The 22603-nt window shown below is 33.8% G+C and overlaps 1 protein-coding gene across 1 annotated transcript; it reads right to left on the reverse strand.

Annotated features, from left to right (window-relative positions):
- Window positions 1-1220: 1220 nt before the first annotated feature.
- On the reverse strand, window positions 1221-4436 carry LOC123302851. Its single transcript, XM_044885943.1, has one exon. The coding sequence runs from the start codon at window positions 4434-4436 to the stop codon at window positions 1221-1223; it is 3216 nt and encodes a 1071-aa protein (XP_044741878.1).
- Between the last annotated feature and the right edge of the window lie 18167 nt (window positions 4437-22603).

Here is a 22603-nt window from a genome sequence, read left to right on the forward strand (position 1 = left end):
AAAAGTTTGCCCTTGGGATTTGTGAACAGTCATGGCAAATGCAGATCTAACGGGAAATTGGTGACGCTGCATGGTGCATCCCAGTTGTCCTTTTGATGAGTCTAAGGTTATCCTTGGTATATGTACTTCATTGCCGGATTGTTCACCAGTAACAATTTTTGTCTTTATTATGTGATTGCACAGACTTGTGACCATGAGTCTCACACCATTGCATAGTCCTTCTGACACGTCTAAATTACGCAACAACATTATTAACGCATTTTTTTTCAATTTTAGCTCGTGTGGTGGCAAGTCTGAAATGTTGACACTATTGAGAAATTCTGTTGTAAATTCGACTTTTCCTTCAGGTTGATCTTTCATTCAGTCATGGCTATAGTAAGTTTTGTACTCTCCGGGAAGTTTAGCAACTATATCATCATTAAATTTTTTCAACATCTTTGTTAAGAGGCGCGAGTATTACTCTATCTTTCATCCCTTCATAATTTTCATTGGCTAAGCAGTTACCAAATACTTCATCAATAAGATTGTTGCTTGAAATGATATTTTGTGGCAATTCAATTTCTTCCATAGCATTTAAAGTCAGTTCGCCGTTGCCTAATTTTAGTAAATAATCAGCAAATTGACGTTGCTCTATATCAACGCGCATATTTTCTTCTAGTTTAAAAGTCTTAAAAACAGACCATAAGGAGCATCGTTTGATAGAAAGAGCTAATAACTCAGTTTTATTTGCACGTGGCTGTACAGGCAGACATTGGCGAAAATCTCCTCCTAGTACTATTACTTTTCCACCGAAAGGGAGATCCCAATTTCATAATTTTCTTTAAATGTTTCCCACAAACGCTTTGGATTTTCAGGAGATCCGTAAATTAAAATTTGAACAAAAAGGCTTCTCATTGCTACAGGCATTTTAAATAATGCGGATTCTTGTAATACTTCTATCCATTGTTGATCGTCGTTAGTCAAGCCACGTGCTATGCAGGCTTGTTTATACGTCTGATATTGGATATCGTTTACGATTCGAAGGTCTTCAAAACTTGTCGCATCTTTCACATGAAATAGTAACAATCGCAAGTGGTAGTTCCGGTTGAGCAACGAAATTTACATTATGAATCCTAAAAATGACTCGCAAATGACCAACTCTTGGCTCCCATTTGCTAGATTTTCCGATCCATTTAAAATTTTCAGGCATCTGCCAATAAAAATGATATTGATGTGAGACATTATCGGTGCTTAAAATAAGCCTCTAGAGTAGACCCTTTTTGGCCAATATCGGCTAAATCTTCATGGGTTTGGTCCAAGTTTGCGATCCGATACTGTCCTGGTAAGTGAATATCCAGTCGTTGGACACTATGACTTTTTTTTCGAATTTCAAAAGCAAATAATCGCCACCATGCTTCTGGTGGCGTGACACAACGTCCTTCAATGTACGTATTTGCTTCATCATAAATCAGTGTCCTTTGTTCTTCTACAACTTTGATCGATGCACAATCGTGTCCTTTATAAATGTATTTATAAAGATATTTCACAGCCAAAATACTCCCTACGTACTCAACGTTTATATGACAATTATATTTTTTCAATAAATAGGCGTTGTAGGGGGCTACATGACGATTATCTCTTGTTATACGACGACCGTTTATGTCTTTTCGATAAACCGCATGTTCGTGTGAAAATTGGGGACTATGAGGGTCCAACTGCGGATTGTAGCGTCGTCGGTCATTTGGTTTACCATCATCTACTAAAGACGTAACTTCCTGGTACGATTTTGGAAAGTCGAACCGACATTTTGTTCTTCCGTTTTTATGAACCATACCAGTTGCATTGGGATTTAAATCGCCACATGGGTTGTGAATCATCCATTGGAGTACTAATTCTCTTAACTCTAAGTCATCATTTCCGGGTATTTCGGATGAAATCAAGTCTTCGAGCTCTTCTGGTTGATGAATCTTGTCATCAGATGACATAATTATAAGCAGATGCATATGTGGTAATCCTCGTTTCTGAAATTCTATAGTGTATACAAAAGCCGATACTTTTCCAAAGATTTGTTTTTTATCTAAATCTTCTATTAATTGGTCAAATTTTAACTTAGCAGCTCGAGCCACGATATCAGGACGATCCTGCGGAAGCTGTTGCAAGATTGTTCCATCTTCTAAATTTATTTGCAATGCCTGTTTTATTTCTGGCCAGTTAGGATTTGATGTCATGGTGATAAAGAAATCAGGTGATCCAAGCCTTCGAACGATTGCCATTGCATCTTCAAAAATTTCTGTATAATACCTCGTTGAACCAGGAAAAGAAGAGGGTAAAATAATCTGTTCATCAACTCTGGCATTTTTTTTTTCGGCAAGTTGGTTAATGAAACTGGTTACTCCCGTATATTGTTCAGCCAGAATTTTATTTTGGTTGTATTTTATCCACTGAATACGGTCACGCTCTACACGAATGTAAGTATCCACTAAATATTGTTGAAATAATCGACCCCCAAAGTGCAGTGCATTAAATGGAAGTTCCCGTATATCGGGTACTTCTGTTGATGGAGACTCTGTTAAAAATTTAACAAATTCTGGTCGAAACGAAAGCCTGTATTGTGCCAGTTCAAGCCTAGTTAAATGACTGCGGCTTGCATAAGGCGTTTGTAACTTCAAATCTGGGCTAAAACCATCCGTGCCAGCGGGGTAAAATAATGGATAAGTAAATGGCTCAACTCGCTTATCAACATTACTTAGAGAGACAATGTTTTTATTGCGCTGATGAACAATCATTTCATTTTCTGGAAAGCTTTGAGCAGCACTTAGTGTAATAACTGCACAAACCTCATTACACGCCGGTATATTGAACCTTCTGCGATCAGCTTCATCTGGAAGTCTAAATAAAAGATTTACGTATGGTGGGGGAAACCCTTGGGCAGAAGTTAACCGATTCATTTCATCCTCTACTTCTCGCATCATTATATATCCCTGTGCATAACGATTTTGCGCTCGAATGATAAACTCCAATAACTTCATCATTGAGGTAGTAATTCCTGAATTGAGTGGATGATTAACTCTTTCATTCACGGCTTCATCAGGGTCTAAAAAGTATAGTTGTCCATACTGTGGCCGTTCAAAGACACCAACATCATTTTGGGTCGGATGTGCTGCCATATTCATTTTATGATATACTAGTCCGCAAACAATAAAACCATAAATTCCACGGCTATTTATTGTTCTATCATCTTCTACATTGAAGGATGCTAGAGCAAAAGATGCGTTTATCTTTCTTATTTTTTTATGAAATTCTTCCGAATATGGGTGACGGTTTAAAAAGAGACGTACTAATTCATTTGAAAATTTTGGTTGCTCCATTACAATTCGTCCATGCAAACAACAGTCACCAAAAGAATTTCTATTTATACGATTAGAAACGCGTTCCTCAGCGAAATGCAATGCACCACAATGGATACACAAAATTTCAAATGGTCCTAAGGCGTGATATTGCACAGCTGCAGTAACGGCACATTTATAAGTCGGCAAACAAATATTAAGTTCTAAAGCCCTACGTCGTCTTCCGTCTCGACGTCTTTGTTCTTCTAATCGGTGCTTTCGTTGTTCCTCATTTTCATTAGCTACACGTTGTGCCGAACGCTGCCGCAAATCTTGCAGTCGTTGATCTCGTTGTTTGTCATTTTCAGTAGCTACACGTTGTGCCCCACGCTGCCGCAAATCTTGCAGACGTTGATCTCGTTGTTCGTCATTTTCAGTAGCTACACGTTGTGCCGCACGCTGCCGCAAATCTTGCAGACGTTGTTCTCGTTGTTCGTCATTTTCAGTAGCTACACGTTGTGCCGCACGCTGCCGCCAATCTTGCAGACGTTGATTTCGTTGTTCGTCATTTTCAGTAGCTACACGTTGTGCCGCACGCTGCCGCAAATCTTGCAGACGTTGATCTCGTTGTTCGTCATTTTCAGTAGCTACACGTTTTCCCTCACGCTGTCGCAAATCTTGCAGACGTTGATCTCGTTGTTCGTCATTTTCAGTAGCTACACGATGTGCCGCACGCTGGCGCAAATCTCGCAGACGACGCTCTCGTTGTTCATCATTCTCAGAAGCTACACTCTCTGCCGCACGCTGCCGCAAATCTTGTAGACGTCGCTCTCGTTGTTCGTTATTTTCATTAGCTACACGTTGGGCCGCACGCTCTCGTGAAACATCTAAATCATAAGACCTTTCTGCTCGTGTAATTTCAGTCAAATTTTGCAAGCATCTCACTTTAGCAGCACGTTTGGGACGAGCAGAAACCTGATTATGTTCTGTATTTAATGAGTCTTCACTGTGAGAGGTTTGAGAATCCTGATCAGTTTGATGACGATGCTCTTCTAGGTGTTCTTGAGACGAGTTGCGGCTTCGTGAAGTTAGATTGTTTATAAGCGTTTTTTTCCAAGATCGTCTAGGCATTTTTAAGTGAACACGTGCATTAAGAAAACACAAATAACATAAATAAACAATTAATTTTAAGAAGACACAATTAAGAAGACAAAAATAACGTAAATAAACAATTAATTTTAGTCTAAACTCAAAGCAAACACTCATTGACTTCGTTACTTAACAACGCCATCTGCTGTTGTGTCATTAAAGCACACAATTTGAATTTTATTTCATTAACTACGATATACACCAATAGATGTCAGGAAGAGTTATAATTTGCATTGCCGGTTTCAGTTTTTCATGAAAAAACGAATAAAACGACGTTTTTTTAAAATGAAACCTTGTTAGATCGACTTATCGCCCCAAAAAACCCCTACATACTCATTTTAATGAAAATCGTTGGAGCCATTTCCAAGATCGTTGATATATATATATATATATATATATATATACAAGAATTGCTCGTTTAAATATATAAGATATACACCGTTTTAACATCGTTATAAAGTCATGTACGTCGTTGTCATAATTACAAAGTAACAAATAACGAATCTATACCAGTTACCAGTAGGAGTCTCCTGTGTAATGAATGTACAGTAGAATCATGTACTCAAAAATATGCGGATCAAAAACATATGATAAGTCATTTAAAAAAACACATTTGTGATAGTTACACAATAAAATGCGGCTATATAAATTGTGAAAGAACTTACAATAAAGTTAATTCTTTTTTTTTCTCACATTTAGAAATTCCACAAATGTAATAAAAGTCAAATAGTAACACAAACATTGCCTAATTGTAATAACAGCCGTAATGAGGTAGATGTAGGTTTTTCTCATTCGATTATTGAAAATGAAGATATTTCTGTAGACAATGTATCATCTGCAGAAAAACTAGTTCAATATTATGAATAAGTTAATTCGGATGTTTTTTTAATGAATTTAGCACATTTTTTTTTTTTGAAATTAGAGTTTAAATTAAGTTTACCGGTATCAACAGTACATTATATTGCAACCGAAATTTGTCAAATGAGCAAAATAAATGAGAAAAATATAAAACATAATTTATTAAAACATTTAGAAACGTATAATATATCAGCAGATTCGATAAAAGTTATTATTGATAACTCTATAGAAAAAAATTTATTCAATAATATTGAAGAAACACTAGGAACTAGTTTTAAACGCAGAAGGTTTTATGAAAAAAAATTTCCATACGTGAACCCGATTCAAATTTCGTTGCCGACTGAGAATGGCAAAAAAAGATTTTATCATTATGTCCCAATAAAAGACACTTTAAGAATTTATTTCATAATAAATCTCTGACTCATGAGTTGAAATGTAATCTTCCAAAAAATATTAGTAACGTTTTGAGAGATTTTTCCGATGGGAGGGTGTTTAAAGACAATACATTTTTTCAACAAAATCCAAACGCTCTTCAGCTGATTTTGTATCAAGATGCTTTTGAGACAGTCAACCCGTTGGGTTGTGCTAAATCTAAATACAAGATTTTAGTTGTTTGTTTGAGTATTGGAAATTTTCCAGATCGTATAAGATCTCACGTCAATTCCATGTATCTTGTAGCATTATGTAAAGAAAAAATCTTTAATCATGAAAAAGTTTTTGGTAAAATTGTAGACGAATTAAAAGAAATTGAGACTGTTGGCATTGAATTTGAACCAAATCAGTTTATTAGAGTTGAAAATTTTAGCAAAGCTGAGTATTTTTGTCGACATTGTTTAGTAACAAAAAAATCATTTGAAACAAATGATGGTGCCTTTAAAACTTATCCCATTAGAACAATAGAATCATGCCAAAAAGTTATAGATTGTCTAGGTCATAAAAACGATGTTGCAATAAAACGAAATTTAACAAAAAGCCATTAATAATCAAAGGAATTAAATTCAACTCTATAAGGGTATCAATACAAAATATTTGTAGGCAAAATTTGTATTATTTTTTATAATTATATCGAAGTATACTTTGTTGTGGAGGTTATAGAAACCAAATTCATACTTTAGGCGTGTAAAAATTGGGAAAAGTGTCGGAGTACAGATGCGTAGCATTTAATCAACTTGTTAGTTTTTTCATGTGCAAAACCTAAATTTGGATTAGTTGAGCAAGCTCTATAAAAATATTATCTGTTAATTTATTCATGTTCTATTACTTAATTTTAAGTTAGATTTGATAATTATTCTGAATTCTTAAAGACAATACTTGTTAGTTTTTAGAGTCATAAATTGCTATATTTCTGTATCAATAATACATAAGTATAATTGCATATTACAATATAAAATTTTTTATAAATATTTTTCATCAATTAAAACATATTAATTACTTGTTAACTAAAACACGTTAGTTATTCATTAATTAATTAAATAATTAAGTTTTAAATCTTAAGCATAGTTATTGATCTTTTGACAATTAATAACATTAATCAATTTAATTTCATAAATACGTCAAGAAATTCCGACGATCAGTTCAACTTCCAACTATTGAAAAAAAAGCTCCGATCAATCTCATCGTCAACATGACATCCGACTAATGAACTATCTCAATTGTTTTCTAAACTTACGGCAAAGATACAAACAGCTTTAGGTAAATGCACATCATTAGAACCTAGAGACTACAGATCAATGGCCCGCACTGTTATCTTATTAACAATTTAAAAGACACATCTCGAGGTAGAGCGGAACTAATTAGTAAGTAATGACATATGAGGAGTCATTTATTACAAAAATTGGTTACACTAACTCAGTCACTGGTACAGAGTCTCAAACAATCGATTTACTGTGCAACGCATTATCAAAAAGCGCTATTGGAAAAAGATTCTAAAAAATCTGAATTCAATGAGTCTGATAATGACGAATTTCTCGAAAAACCAAAAATCCAGGATCAATATGGGTGCGTTGCTTATTTACCAGTTGGACCTTCATTGGATGTATTAAACTTGTTGGAAGAGAAACGATTAAAATTAATTTATCAATTATTGTACCCCAGATATGACAATTACTGGTGAGATATTAACTCTCATGGAATACTGTTACTATCTGCAACGCAGAATAATCCACAAAAGAGAATCTTTGTCAACAATTAATTGTAAAACATGCAAACCTGCTGTAAGGTAAAGAAACTGATAAAATTTGCAAAGAGTCCTTAACAAAACTGGCTAAAACGATAAACCGCTGGTACAAGCATGAAGAAATAATTCAAGAAGTTAAAAATAAAAAAGAATCCGTCTGATAAGAGGGAAGAAATGTGCCTGAAGAGCTAAAAGTGACGAAAAAATACAGTGAGAGCTTACTCAATGATAACCCGTATTATACTGTCATTATTGGATTTATTTCCAAATTTATGAAAGAAGACCTGAATTTTTTGTACGTCCTAATTCATATAAGTTACATATATTATAATCATTAATTGTAAAATAATATTTAATTAATCGAAAAAAAAAATTAATTTTTTTTATTTTGTCTTGAAGTGGCTGACCAGGACTTGATGAAATATGTATTTGTTCTCCGTCCTAGTAATTAGAGGTATGTAAAAGTTATTCATTTCTAATTAGTATATAAAATAAATCTGTTGGCGTATATAAAAGCAAATTCTATTATGGTTTAGATGGAAAGATGCCAGTGCTATGGGCACACAAGAAACCAATGTACGTGACCATTTCGCTGCGTAAAATGTGCAGGTAACCATGATTATAGAAGTTGCTTGAAACACAAAGAAGATGGTAAGCCAGCAACATGTGTTCTTTGCAAAGGCAATCACCCTGCTAACTACAAGGGGTGCACGGTATATCAAGAAATTTTAAACAGAAGAATGCCAATTAGAAACGGTGTGGTACTCCAAGCGAACTCGAAGCAAAATCCGAGTCCCAGTGTTCAAAGCATTCCAAACATTTCGTCAGAACTTAAAACAAAAACAAGTTCACAAAATTATCCCTCTACGTATTTACCAAGCACCTCCAAAAACGGAGGCAGTGAGACAACTTATGCCCAAGCATTAAGAGGCAGTCAACCTACCTTTGCTCAAGCATTAGTAGGCAGCCAAAACATACAAAATACAGCCAAGGCATCAATACAACCCGAAATTCCCGATTTGAACTTCATTATTACAGCCATGACAAGTATGATTCAAAACCAACAAGAAATGATAGTCAAACTAACATCAGAAATAAGCCTCCTAAGAGAACAACTTACAAAAGTCCTTCAAAACAAAAATGGCGGAGCTTTTTAAAATAGCATTATGGAATGCAAACGGCCTGGTCGATCATAAATATGATTTGAAACATTTCTAATACAGCATAAGATTGATATTATGCTGGTTTCTGAAACACATTTTTCAAAAAGGACTAACTTTAATTTTCCAAACTATATTTTGTACAACACCAACCATCCTGATGCCGATAGAAGAGCAAGAGGTGGGGTTGCTGTGTTAATTAAACAACACATCAAACATCATTCTCTACCGGAATACAAACAAGACTTCCTGCAAGCTGCTAGTGTGATGATTGAAGACTGGAAAGGACCCCTCGCGATTTCTGCAGTGTATTGTCCACCAAACTATAGACCAAACAAAGAGGGATTTATACAATATTTTCAAACTCTGGGAAATAGATTTCTATCTGGGGGAGATTTTAATGCAAAACACATTCACTGGGGATCTAGCATTACTCCTCCTGGAAGAGGAAAAATTCTTTTACAAGTCATGCAAGAAAATCACCTGGGGCATTTATCAACCTACGAACCAACGTATTGGCCCACAGATCGAGCAAAAATTCCCGATTTACTGGACTTCTTTGTAACCAAAGGGATTGGTTCAGCCTACCTAACAGCCAAGTCAAATCTCGATTTATACTCAGATCATACGCCAGTAATTGCTACAGTAAATGCAACGATCACCAAAAAATATGAGCCATTAAAACTATTCAATAACAGAACAGACTGGGCAAAATTTAAACACCAAGTAGATTTAAAATTGGATTTAAAAATCCCCCTTAAATCAAGAGAAGATCTAGAAATTTGAATCAACAAGTTCACTAAAATTATTCAAGATGCTGCATGGGATAGTACTCCTGAAAAGTCGCAAAAAACACAATTACAAAACTGTCCGGTTAATGTAAAACAGAAAATCGCAGAAAAACGTCGATTGCGGAGAGTATGGCAAAATAGTAGATACCCGTCTGACAAAAAGCGTTATGACAAAGCAGCTAGTGAACTAAAAGAGTTGATAAAAACGCTCAAAAGCGAATCTTTCAGTACTTATCTAGAAGGGCTTGGTGCGACTAAAGAGCAGGATTATTCTTTATGGAAAGCTACCCAGAGACTAAATCACCCGAGAGAGCCAATTCCACCTATTCGTAAAAGTAATGAAGAATGGGCACGAACTAATCTAGAAAAAGCTAACGTTTTTGCAAAACATCTCGAAGAGGTCTTCACACCATCATCATCTGAATGTACAGAAGAAGAAGAAGCCGAAATTATAAATTTCCTCAGTGCACCATACCAAATGTCAGAAATTCCTGATCTTTTTACCGTGAAGGAAGTCAAGAAATGCATAAAAATTGAATTGAAGGAAAACAAGTCACCAGGGTATGATTTAATAACAGGAAAAATCGTCAAAGCATTGCCTAGAAGAGGTTTGGTTATGTTGACAATGATTTACAACGCCGTTCTTAGGGTAGGAATTTTTCCCTGCCAATGGAAGGTTGCTCAGGTGATTATGATTCGAAAACCAGGAAAACCTCCGCACGATGTTACGTCATATAGACCAATAAGTCTACTGCCTATACTTGGAAAGCTCCTGGAAAAACTTCTGCTTAAACGTATAAACACAGTTATTTCCAGAGAAAATCTGATACCAGAACATCAATTTGGTTTCCGTAAGGAGCACGGCACCATTGAACAAGTACACCGACTAGTTAAAATCATAAACCAGACGTTCGAAGACAAAAGCTACTGCTCCGCTGCATTTCTGGATGTTAGCCAAGCATTTGACAAAGTCTGGCACGCAGGATTACTTTACAAAATAAAAAAATTACTTCCACATACTTTGTATTGCATCATCGAATCATATATTCAAGAGAGATATTTCCAAATCAAGTTTGATGATGAAATAAGTGAACTACACAAAATTCAGGCAGGAGTTCCTCAGGGTAGTGTTCTTGGACCAACTCTTTATTTACTGTTCACTGCTGACTTACCAACAAATGAGCTTACTACATTAGCCACATTTGCTGATGAAAAAGCTATATTATCTATGCATTCTGATCCTAATATAGCTACAAATCAGCTTCAGCAGCACTTAAACCAAATTAATCATTGGACAAAGCAATGGCGTGTAACTATCAATGAAACAAAATCCGCTCATATTGTATTTACAAAATGTAGAGGTGTTTCACCGCAAGTATGCATAAACAGCAAAATTATACCACGAGTTGACTGCGTAAAGTATCTTGGAATGCATTTAGATAAGACACTAACTTGGCGCACACACATTTGGAAAAAGCGAAAACAGCTAGGTCTCAAGTTTAGCAAGTATTATTGGCTTTTAGGCAAAAATTCACAATTATTGCTTAGAAATAAGTTGTTAGTTTACAAAGCAGCCTTCAAGCCAATTTGGACCTATGGGATTCAACTTTGGGGGTCTGCTTCAAACTCCAATATTGAGATTCTTGAAAGATTCCAGTCAAAAATACTCCGAGCTATGACAGGGGCTCCTTACTTTATTCCAAATAGTGAAATTCGTGAAGACCTAAAAGTGAACACAGTGAAAAGTGAAATAGTGAAGTGCAGTGCTAAGTATTTGAAGAGACTAGAAACTCATACAAATACATTGGCAGTAAACCTGTTAGACAATAGTGAAGAAACTCAAAGACTAAAAAGAATTCAACTTCTTCAGTTACCTTATAGATTTAATACATAGTTAGCAAGTGGGACACGTTGTGAATACCACTTTGTTATTTAGTTTTATTATTATTTAATTTTAAAATCTTATTGTCAGCAAATACTATTATTTACTATATTTCAAAGTTTTAAGTAACTTAACGAAAAAAAAAAGAATTATTTTCGTAATATAAGTAAATTATAATTTGTATTAATGAATACAAATTGAACGTCCCTGTTCATTTTTATCATATTTGCTTATTGTGATTACAGATTGCAAATAGTAATCAAATTGAAAAAAAAAAAAAAAAATTATGGTTTAGGCCAAGATTTACATCACAGTCACATCAAAGTGTCGTTATTGAAAAGGAAATAATTATATATGCCAAGTCTTTTGAGAACGGAATATTAACAACTTTTTTTAAGCTACTTCATCTTTGGCATTGCTTATCCGAAAGAGATCGAAAGAACACTGGAAGCCATTCAAAGGTGAGTATTAAAAGAAAAGGAAAATCGTAATCATAATTCTACTTTTTACTGATAATTTCAAATACTTTGAAAGTATCTGAGTAAGATCGGCTCTTGTGTTAATTATTTACTAACAAGCAAAGCTCCCAAGATAGTTTTTTAGTGAATAAAACTAAAAAATTTTTTCAAGAAAATATAAAATGAATGCTATAGATTTAGGCAAACAAAATATATATTAATAATTTATTCTCTCACATAGTCAGTTAAACTGAACAGACGTGCTTGTGCTTACAACATCATATAATACAACAGTAGTGAGGCAACTCAAGGTTACAACAATAGTGAATGAACAAATAAACAAATTGTGTGTGTGTGTTCATCATACTAATGCATGGCAAATGTTAGTTTATACCACGCGACTATTATAAATGTATGTGTATATCACAATAACACAGTGAATAATTCAGTGTAAAAACAGAAAACAATTGATAAAACACTTAAAACAAAATATAATAATTTTAAAATAATTAAACTAGGTCGGCTCAAGCGTAACCATAATTTAAAGATATTAAATAATAAATTAACAGAAGTGACACTAAAAATCCAACAAAATCGTTCAGTGAAAAAAATAAAACTCGGAAATGATGAGACTGATGTCTCCCAATTCCCAATCAGGCTAGAAGAAAACTTAACAAAACTCAAATGTGTTAATTGCACAGGTAATCATCCGGCCAATTCAACCAAATGTCCGGAATACATCAAAAAAATTGAACAAATACATAAACGTCAGGACAATCTAGCCACATCCTCAAGAGGACCGACAAAAACTACAAAATACATCCCAGCCCCGATGGCACTAACGAATCCATGGAACAATGGTAAACCCACTACAACTAACCATAACCCCACACCCCCATACAACAACAACAAGCAACAACAAACAACATGTCATTCAACAATTTGGTGAGTTTGACGAACTAAGCACACATATTGACCTAAACAAAATGTTAAACGCAGTGCATCAACTCAATGCACTGCTCAAAACCTGTACTAATGAACTTCAAAAATTCAAAGTATTCTTCGATTTTTGTCAAAACAACTTTAAATAAAATGACAATAACACGAGACCTCAATGCCAGGCATGTATCTTGGAAAAATCATATTCACAACGCCAACGGACTTACTCTATATGAATATACAAAAAATAACAATATCATAATCCTGCACACCAAAGAACCCACCCACTATCCCACAAACAATTCCACCCCAACCTTCATAGACCTTTTACTTAACAAAAATCTGACAAACATATCTGAACCAATTTCTACACCCGCCCTAAACTCGGATCATAATCCAATTATATTTGTAATGTACGGAACATACAAACAAAAATCGAAACATGTCATAACATCTTACAAATCCACTGACTGGGTAAAATATAAAAAGGAACTTGACAAAAAAATCATAATAAACAAAAACATTGACTCCCCTGACAAAATAGATGATGAAATTAAAAAACTAACAGACGCACTTAAACAAACCAAGAAAGATAACACAAAAAGAATAATGGTAAACCCCTACAAAGATGACCTAAATGACGAAATTAAAAATCTTATTAAAAAACGCAACTCACTAAGAAAACAGCAACAAAAAACAAGAAATCCAGGACTAAAAAATGAAATTAACATGCTTAACCGTACAATAAAAAATGAAATTCATAAACTACTCAACTCAAAATGGCAAAAAAAGCTCCTTGAAATAACACCAAAAGATAATTCACTATGGCAAATGTCAAAAATACTTAGGAAATCAAAAAGACCAATACCTTCATTAACTTATAACAACGACACGTACTACACGGACAAAGACAAGGCTGGCCTAATTGGAAACACTCTTGAATCAATCCAGTCAAATCCTCTCCAATCCCCCATTCAAGAAGAAGTAGATCTCACCCTAAAATCATTCAATCTTGCTGAAGATGCAGAAGTGAAAGGAGTCACTAAAAACGTTATAACAATCATGAAATGTTTCAGAGATAAGCATTTGCCAGCAGCGTGGTATAAAGCAGTAACACAAACATTGCCTAATTTTAAAAACAGCCGTAATGAGGTAGATGTAGGTTTTTCTCATTCGATTATTGAAAATGAAGATATTTCTTTAGACAATGTATCATCTGCAGAAAAACTAGTTCAATATTATGAATAAGTTAATTCGGATGTTTTTTTAATGAATTTAGCACTTTTTTTTTTGAAATTAGAGTTTAAATTAAGTTTACCGGTATCAACAGTACATTATATTGCAACCGAAATTTGTCAAATGAGCAAAATAAATGAGAAAAATATAAAACATAATTTATTAAAACATTTAGAAACGTATAATATATCAGCAGATTCGATAAAAGTTATTATTGATAACTCTATAGAAAAAAATTTATTCAATAATATTGAAGAAACACTAGGAACTAGTTTTAAACGCAGAAGGTTTTATGAAAAAAAATTTCCATACGTGAACCCGATTCAAATTTCGTTGCCGACTGAGAATGGCAAAAAAAGATTTTATCATTATGTCCCAATAAAAGACACTTTAAGAATTTATTTCATAATAACTGACTCATGAGTTGAAATGTAATCTTCCAAAAAATATTAGTAACGTTTTGAGAGATTTTTCCGATGGGAGGGTGTTTAAAGACAATACATTTTTTCAACAAAATCCAAACGCTCTTCAGCTGATTTTGTATCAAGATGCTTTTGAGACAGTCAACCCGTTGGGTTGTGCTAAATCTAAATACAAGATTTTAGTTGTTTGTTTGAGTATTGGAAATTTTCCAGATCGTATAAGATCTCACGTCAATTCCATGTATCTTGTAGCATTATGTAAAGAAAAAATCTTTAATCATGAAAAAGTTTTTGGTAAAATTGTAGACGAATTAAAAGAAATTGAGACTGTTGGCATTGAATTTGAACCAAATCAGTTTATTAGAGTTGAAAATTTTAGCAAAGCTGAGTATTTTTGTCGACATTGTTTAGTAACAAAAAAATCATTTGAAACAAATGATGGTGCCTTTAAAACTTATCCCATTAGAACAATAGAATCATGCCAAAAAGTTATAGATTGTCTAGGTCATAAAAACGATGTTGCAATAAAACGAAATTTAACAAAAAGCCATTAATAATCAAAGGAATTAAATTCAACTCTATAAGGGTATCAATACAAAATATTTGTAGGCAAAATTTGTATTATTTTTTATAATTATATCGAAGTATACTTTGTTGTGGAGGTTATAGAAACCAAATTCATACTTTAGGCGTGTAAAAATTGGGAAAAGTGTCGGAGTACAGATGCGTAGCATTTAATCAACTTGTTAGTTTTTTCATGTGCAAAACCTAAATTTGGATTAGTTGAGCAAGCTCTATAAAAATATTATCTGTTAATTTATTCATGTTCTATTACTTAATTTTAAGTTAGATTTGATAATTATTCTGAATTCTTAAAGACAATACTTGTTAGTTTTTAGAGTCATAAATTGCTATATTTCTGTATCAATAATACATAAGTATAATTGCATATTACAATATAAAATTTTTTATAAATATTTTTCATCAATTAAAACATATTAATTACTTGTTAACTAAAACACGTTAGTTATTCATTAATTAATTAAATAATTAAGTTTTAAATCTTAAGCATAGTTATTGATCTTTTGACAATTAATAACATTAATCAATTTAATTTCATAAATACGTCAAGAAATTCCGACGATCAGTTCAACTTCCAACTATTGAAAAAAAAGCTCCGATCAATCTCATCGTCAACATGACATCCGACTAATGAACTATCTCAATTGTTTTCTAAACTTACGGCAAAGATACAAACAGCTTTAGGTAAATGCACATCATTAGAACCTAGAGACTCCAGATCAATGGCCCGCACTGTTATCTTATTAACAATTTAAAAGACACATCTCGAGGTAGAGCGGAACTAATTAGTAAGTAATGACATATGAGGAGTCATTTATTACAAAAATTGGTTACACTAACTCAGTCACTGGTACAGAGTCTCAAACAATCGATTTACTGTGCAACGCATTATCAAAAAGCACTATTGGAAAAAGATTCTAAAAAATCTGAATTCAATGAGTCTGATAATGACGAATTTCTCGAAAAACCAAAAATCCAGGATCAATATGGGTGCGTTGCTTATTTACCAGTTGGACCTTCATTGGATGTATTAAACTTGTTGGAAGAGAAACGATTAAAATTAATTTATCAATTATTGTACCCCAGATATGACAATTACTGGTGAGATATTAACTCTCATGGAATACTGTTACTATCTGCAACGCAGAATAATCCACAAAAGAGAATCTTTGTCAACAATTAATTGTAAAACATGCAAACCTGCTGTAAGGTAAAGAAACTGATAAAATTTGCAAAGAGTCCTTAACAAAACTGGCTAAAACGATAAACCGCTGGTACAAGCATGAAGAAATAATTCAAGAAGTTAAAAATAAAAAAGAATCCGTCTGATAAGAGGGAAGAAATGTGCCTGAAGAGCTAAAAGTGACGAAAAAATACAGTGAGAGCTTACTCAATGATAACCCGTATTATACTGTCATTATTGGATTTATTTCCAAATTTATGAAAGAAGACCTGAATTTTTTGTACGTCCTAATTCATATAAGTTACATATATTATAATCATTAATTGTAAAATAATATTTAATTAATCGAAAAAAAAAATTAATTTTTTTTATTTTGTCTTGAAGTGGCTGACCAGGACTTGATGAAATATGTATTTGTTCTCCGTCCTAGTAATTAGAGGTATGTAAAAGTTATTCATTTCTAATTAGTATATAAAATAAATCTGTTGGCGTATATAAAAGCAAATTCTATTATGGTTTAGATGGAAAGATGCCAGTGCTATGGGCACACAAGAAACCAATGTACGTGACCATTTCGCTGCGTAAAATGTGCAGGTAACCATGATTATAGAAGTTGCTTGAAACACAAAGAAGATGGTAAGCCAGCAACATGTGTTCTTTGCAAAGGCAATCACCCTGCTAACTACAAGGGGTGCACGGTATATCAAGAAATTTTAAACAGAAGAATGCCAATTAGAAACGGTGTGGTACTCCAAGCGAACTCGAAGCAAAATCCGAGTCCCAGTGTTCAAAGCATTCCAAACATTTCGTCAGAACTTAAAACAAAAACAAGTTCACAAAATTATCCCTCTACGTATTTACCAAGCACCTCCAAAAACGGAGGCAGTGAGACAACTTATGCCCAAGCATTAAGAGGCAGTCAACCTACCTTTGCTCAAGCATTAGTAGGCAGCCAAAACATACAAAATACAGCCAAGGCATCAATACAACCCGAAATTCCCGATTTGAACTTCATTATTACAGCCATGACAAGTATGATTCAAAACCAACAAGAAATGATAGTCAAACTAACATCAGAAATAAGCCTCCTAAGAGAACAACTTACAAAAGTCCTTCAAAACAAAAATGGCGGAGCTTTTTAAAATAGCATTATGGAATGCAAACGGCCTGGTCGATCATAAATATGATTTGAAACATTTCTAATACAGCATAAGATTGATATTATGCTGGTTTCTGAAACACATTTTTCAAAAAGGACTAACTTTAATTTTCCAAACTATATTTTGTACAACACCAACCATCCTGATGCCGATAGAAGAGCAAGAGGTGGGGTTGCTGTGTTAATTAAACAACACATCAAACATCATTCTCTACCGGAATACAAACAAGACTTCCTGCAAGCTGCTAGTGTGATGATTGAAGACTGGAAAGGACCCCTCGCGATTTCTGCAGTGTATTGTCCACCAAACTATAGACCAAACAAAGAGGGATTTATACAATATTTTCAAACTCTGGGAAATAGATTTCTATCTGGGGGAGATTTTAATGCAAAACACATTCACTGGGGATCTAGCATTACTCCTCCTGGAAGAGGAAAAATTCTTTTACAAGTCATGCAAGAAAATCACCTGGGGCATTTATCAACCTACGAACCAACGTATTGGCCCACAGATCGAGCAAAAATTCCCGATTTACTGGACTTCTTTGTAACCAAAGGGATTGGTTCAGCCTACCTAACAGCCAAGTCAAATCTCGATTTATACTCAGATCATACGCCAGTAATTGCTACAGTAAATGCAACGATCACCAAAAAATATGAGCCATTAAAACTATTCAATAACAGAACAGACTGGGCAAAATTTAAACACCAAGTAGATTTGAAATTGGATTTAAAAATCCCCCTTAAATCAAGAGAAGATCTAGAAATTTGAATCAACAAGTTCACTAAAATTATTCAAGATGCTGCATGGGATAGTACTCCTGAAAAGTCGCAAAAAACACAATTACAAAACTGTCCGGTTAATGTAAAACAGAAAATCGCAGAAAAACGTCGATTGCGGAGAGTATGGCAAAATAGTAGATACCCGTCTGACAAAAAGCGTTATGACAAAGCAGCTAGTGAACTAAAAGAGTTGATAAAAACGCTCAAAAGCGAATCTTTCAGTACTTATCTAGAAGGGCTTGGTGCGACTAAAGAGCAGGATTATTCTTTATGGAAAGCTACCCAGAGACTAAATCACCCGAGAGAGCCAATTCCACCTATTCGTAAAAGTAATGAAGAATGGGCACGAACTAATCTAGAAAAAGCTAACGTTTTTGCAAAACATCTCGAAGAGGTCTTCACACCATCATCATCTGAATGTACAGAAGAAGAAGAAGCCGAAATTATAAATTTCCTCAGTGCACCATACCAAATGTCAGAAATTCCTGATCTTTTTACCGTGAAGGAAGTCAAGAAATGCATAAAAATTGAATTGAAGGAAAACAAGTCACCAGGGTATGATTTAATAACAGGAAAAATCGTCAAAGCATTGCCTAGAAGAGGTTTGGTTATGTTGACAATGATTTACAACGCCGTTCTTAGGGTAGGAATTTTTCCCTGCCAATGGAAGGTTGCTCAGGTGATTATGATTCGAAAACCAGGAAAACCTCCGCACGATGTTACGTCATATAGACCAATAAGTCTACTGCCTATACTTGGAAAGCTCCTGGAAAAACTTCTGCTTAAACGTATAAACACAGTTATTTCCAGAGAAAATCTGATACCAGAACATCAATTTGGTTTCCGTAAGGAGCACGGCACCATTGAACAAGTACACCGACTAGTTAAAATCATAAACCAGACGTTCGAAGACAAAAGCTACTGCTCCGCTGCATTTCTGGATGTTAGCCAAGCATTTGACAAAGTCTGGCACGCAGGATTACTTTACAAAATAAAAAAATTACTTCCACATACTTTGTATTGCATCATCGAATCATATATTCAAGAGAGATATTTCCAAATCAAGTTTGATGATGAAATAAGTGAACTACACAAAATTCAGGCAGGAGTTCCTCAGGGTAGTGTTCTTGGACCAACTCTTTATTTACTGTTCACTGCTGACTTACCAACAAATGAGCTTACTACATTAGCCACATTTGCTGATGAAAAAGCTATATTATCTATGCATTCTGATCCTAATATAGCTACAAATCAGCTTCAGCAGCACTTAAACCAAATTAATCATTGGACAAAGCAATGGCGTGTAACTATCAATGAAACAAAATCCGCTCATATTGTATTTACAAAATGTAGAGGTGTTTCACCGCAAGTATGCATAAACAGCAAAATTATACCACGAGTTGACTGCGTAAAGTATCTTGGAATGCATTTAGATAAGACACTAACTTGGCGCACACACATTTGGAAAAAGCGAAAACAGCTAGGTCTCAAGTTTAGCAAGTATTATTGGCTTTTAGGCAAAAATTCACAATTATTGCTTAGAAATAAGTTGTTAGTTTACAAAGCAGCCTTCAAGCCAATTTGGACCTATGGGATTCAACTTTGGGGGTCTGCTTCAAACTCCAATATTGAGATTCTTGAAAGATTCCAGTCAAAAATACTCCGAGCTATGACAGGGGCTCCTTACTTTATTCCAAATAGTGAAATTCGTGAAGACCTAAAAGTGAACACAGTGAAAAGTGAAATAGTGAAGTGCAGTGCTAAGTATTTGAAGAGACTAGAAACTCATACAAATACATTGGCAGTAAACCTGTTAGACAATAGTGAAGAAACTCAAAGACTAAAAAGAATTCAACTTCTTCAGTTACCTTATAGATTTAATACATAGTTAGCAAGTGGGACACGTTGTGAATACCACTTTGTTATTTAGTTTTATTATTATTTAATTTTAAAATTTTATTGTCAGCAAATACTATTATTTACTATAGTTCAAAGTTTTAAATTACGAAAAAAAAAAGAATTATTTTCGTAATATAAGTAAATTATAATTTGTATTAATGAATACAAATTGAACGTCCCTGTTCATTTTTATCATATTTGCTTATTGTGACTACAGATTGCAAATAGTAATCAAATTGAAAAAAAAAAAAAAAAATTATGGTTTAGGCCAAGATTTACATCACAGTCACATCAAAGTGTCGTTATTGAAAAGGAAATAATTATATATGCCTGAACAGACGTGCTTGTGCTTACAACATCATATAATACAACATTAGTGAGGCAACTCAAGGTTACAACAATAGTGAATGAACAAATAAACAAATTGTGTGTGTGTGTTCATCATACTAATGCATGGCAAATGTTAGTTTATACCACGCGACTATTATAAATGTATGTGTATATCACAATAACACAGTGAATAATTCAGTGTAAAAACAGAAAACAATTGATAAAACACTTAAAACAAAATATAATAATTTTAAAATAATTAAAATAGGTCGGCTCAAGCGTAACCATAATTTAAAGATATTAAATAATAAATTAACAGAAGTGACACTAAAAATCCAACAAAATCGTTCAGTGAAAAAAATAAAACTCGGAAATGATGAGACTGATGTCTCCCAATTCCCAATCAGGCTAGAAGAAAACTTAACAAAACTCAAATGTGTTAATTGCACAGGTAACCATCCGGCCAATTCAACCAAATGTCCGAAATACATCAAAAAAATTGAACAAATACATAAACGTCAGGACAATCTAGCCACATCCTCAAGAGGACCGACAAAAACTACAAAATACATCCCAGCCCCGATGGCACTAACGAATCCATGGAACAATGGTAAACCCACTACAACTAACCATAACCCCACACCCCCATACAACAACAACAAGCAACAACAAACAACATGTCATTCAACAATTTGGTAAGTGAGTTTGACGAACTAAGCACACATATTGACCTAAACAAAATGTTAAACACAGTGCATCAACTCAATGCACTGCTCAAAACCTGTACTAATGAACTTCAAAAATTCAAAGTATTCTTCGATTTTTGTCAAAACAACTTTAAATAAAATGACAATAACAGGAGACCTCAATGCCAGGCATGTATCTTGGAAAAATCATATTCACAACGCCAACGGACTTACTCTATATGAATATACAAAAAATAACAATATCATAATCCTGCACACCAAAGAACCCACCCACTATCCCACAAACAATTCCACCCCAACCTACATAGACCTTTTACTTAACAAAAATCTGACAAACATATCTGAACCAATTTCTACACCCGCCCTAAACTCGGATCATAATCCAATTATATTTGTAATGTACGGAACATACAAACAAAAATCGAAACATGTCATAACATCTTACCAATCCACTGACTGGGTAAAATATAAAAAGGAACTTGACAAAAAAATCATAATAAACAAAAACATTGACTCCCCTGACAAAATAGATGATGAAATTAAAAAACTAACAGACGCACTTAAACAAACCAAGAAAGATAACACAAAAAGAATAATGGTAAACCCCTACAAAGATGACCTAAATGACGAAATTAAAAATCTTATTAAAAAACGCAACTCACTAAGAAAACAGCAACAAAAAACAAGAAATCCAGGACTAAAAAATGAAATTAACATGCTTAACCGTACAATAAAAAATGAAATTCATAAACTACTCAACTCAAAATGGCAAAAAAAGCTCCTTGAAATAACACGAAAAGATAATTCACTATGGCAAATGTCAAAAATACTTAGGAAATCAAAAAGACCAATACCTTCATTAACTTATAACAACGACACGTACTACACGGACAAAGACAAGGCTGACCTAATTGGAAACACTCTTGAATCAATCCAGTCAAATCCTCTCCAATCCCCCATTCAAGAAGAAGTAGATCTCACCCTAAAATCATTCAATCTTGCTGAAGATGCAGAAGTGAAAGGAGTCACTAAAAACGTTATAACAATCATGAAATGTTTCAGAGATAAGCATTTGCCAGCAGCGTGGTATAAAGCAGTAACACAAACATTGCCTAATTGTAATAACAGCCGTAATGAGGTAGATGTAGGTTTTTCTCATTCGATTATTGAAAATGAAGATATTTCTGTAGACAATGTATCATCTGCAGAAAAACTAGTTCAATATTATGAATAAGTTAATTCGGATGTTTTTTTAATGAATTTAGCACATTTTTTTTTTTTGAAATTAGAGTTTAAATTAAGTTTACCGGTATCAACAGTACATTATATTGCAACCGAAATTTGTCAAATGAGCAAAATAAATGAGAAAAATATAAAACATAATTTATTAAAACATTTAAAAACGTTTAATATATCAGCAGATTCGATAAAAGTTATTATTGATAACTCTATAGAAAAAAATTTATTCAATAATATTGAAGAAAATCTAGGAACTAGTTTTAAACGCAGAAGGTTTTATGAAAAAAAATTTCCATACGTGAACCCGATTCAAATTTCGTTGCCGACTGAGAATGGCAAAAAAAG

Source organism: Chrysoperla carnea, chromosome X, assembly GCF_905475395.1.
Source record: "Chrysoperla carnea chromosome X, inChrCarn1.1, whole genome shotgun sequence".
Taxonomy (NCBI): Eukaryota; Metazoa; Arthropoda; class Insecta; order Neuroptera; family Chrysopidae; genus Chrysoperla; species Chrysoperla carnea.

What these genes read in the sequence shown, in the direction of transcription:
- LOC123302851 (XM_044885943.1), bottom strand. Translation starts at nt 4,436, where the DNA reads ATGCCTAGACGATCTTGGAAAAAAACGCTTATAAACAATCTAACTTCA.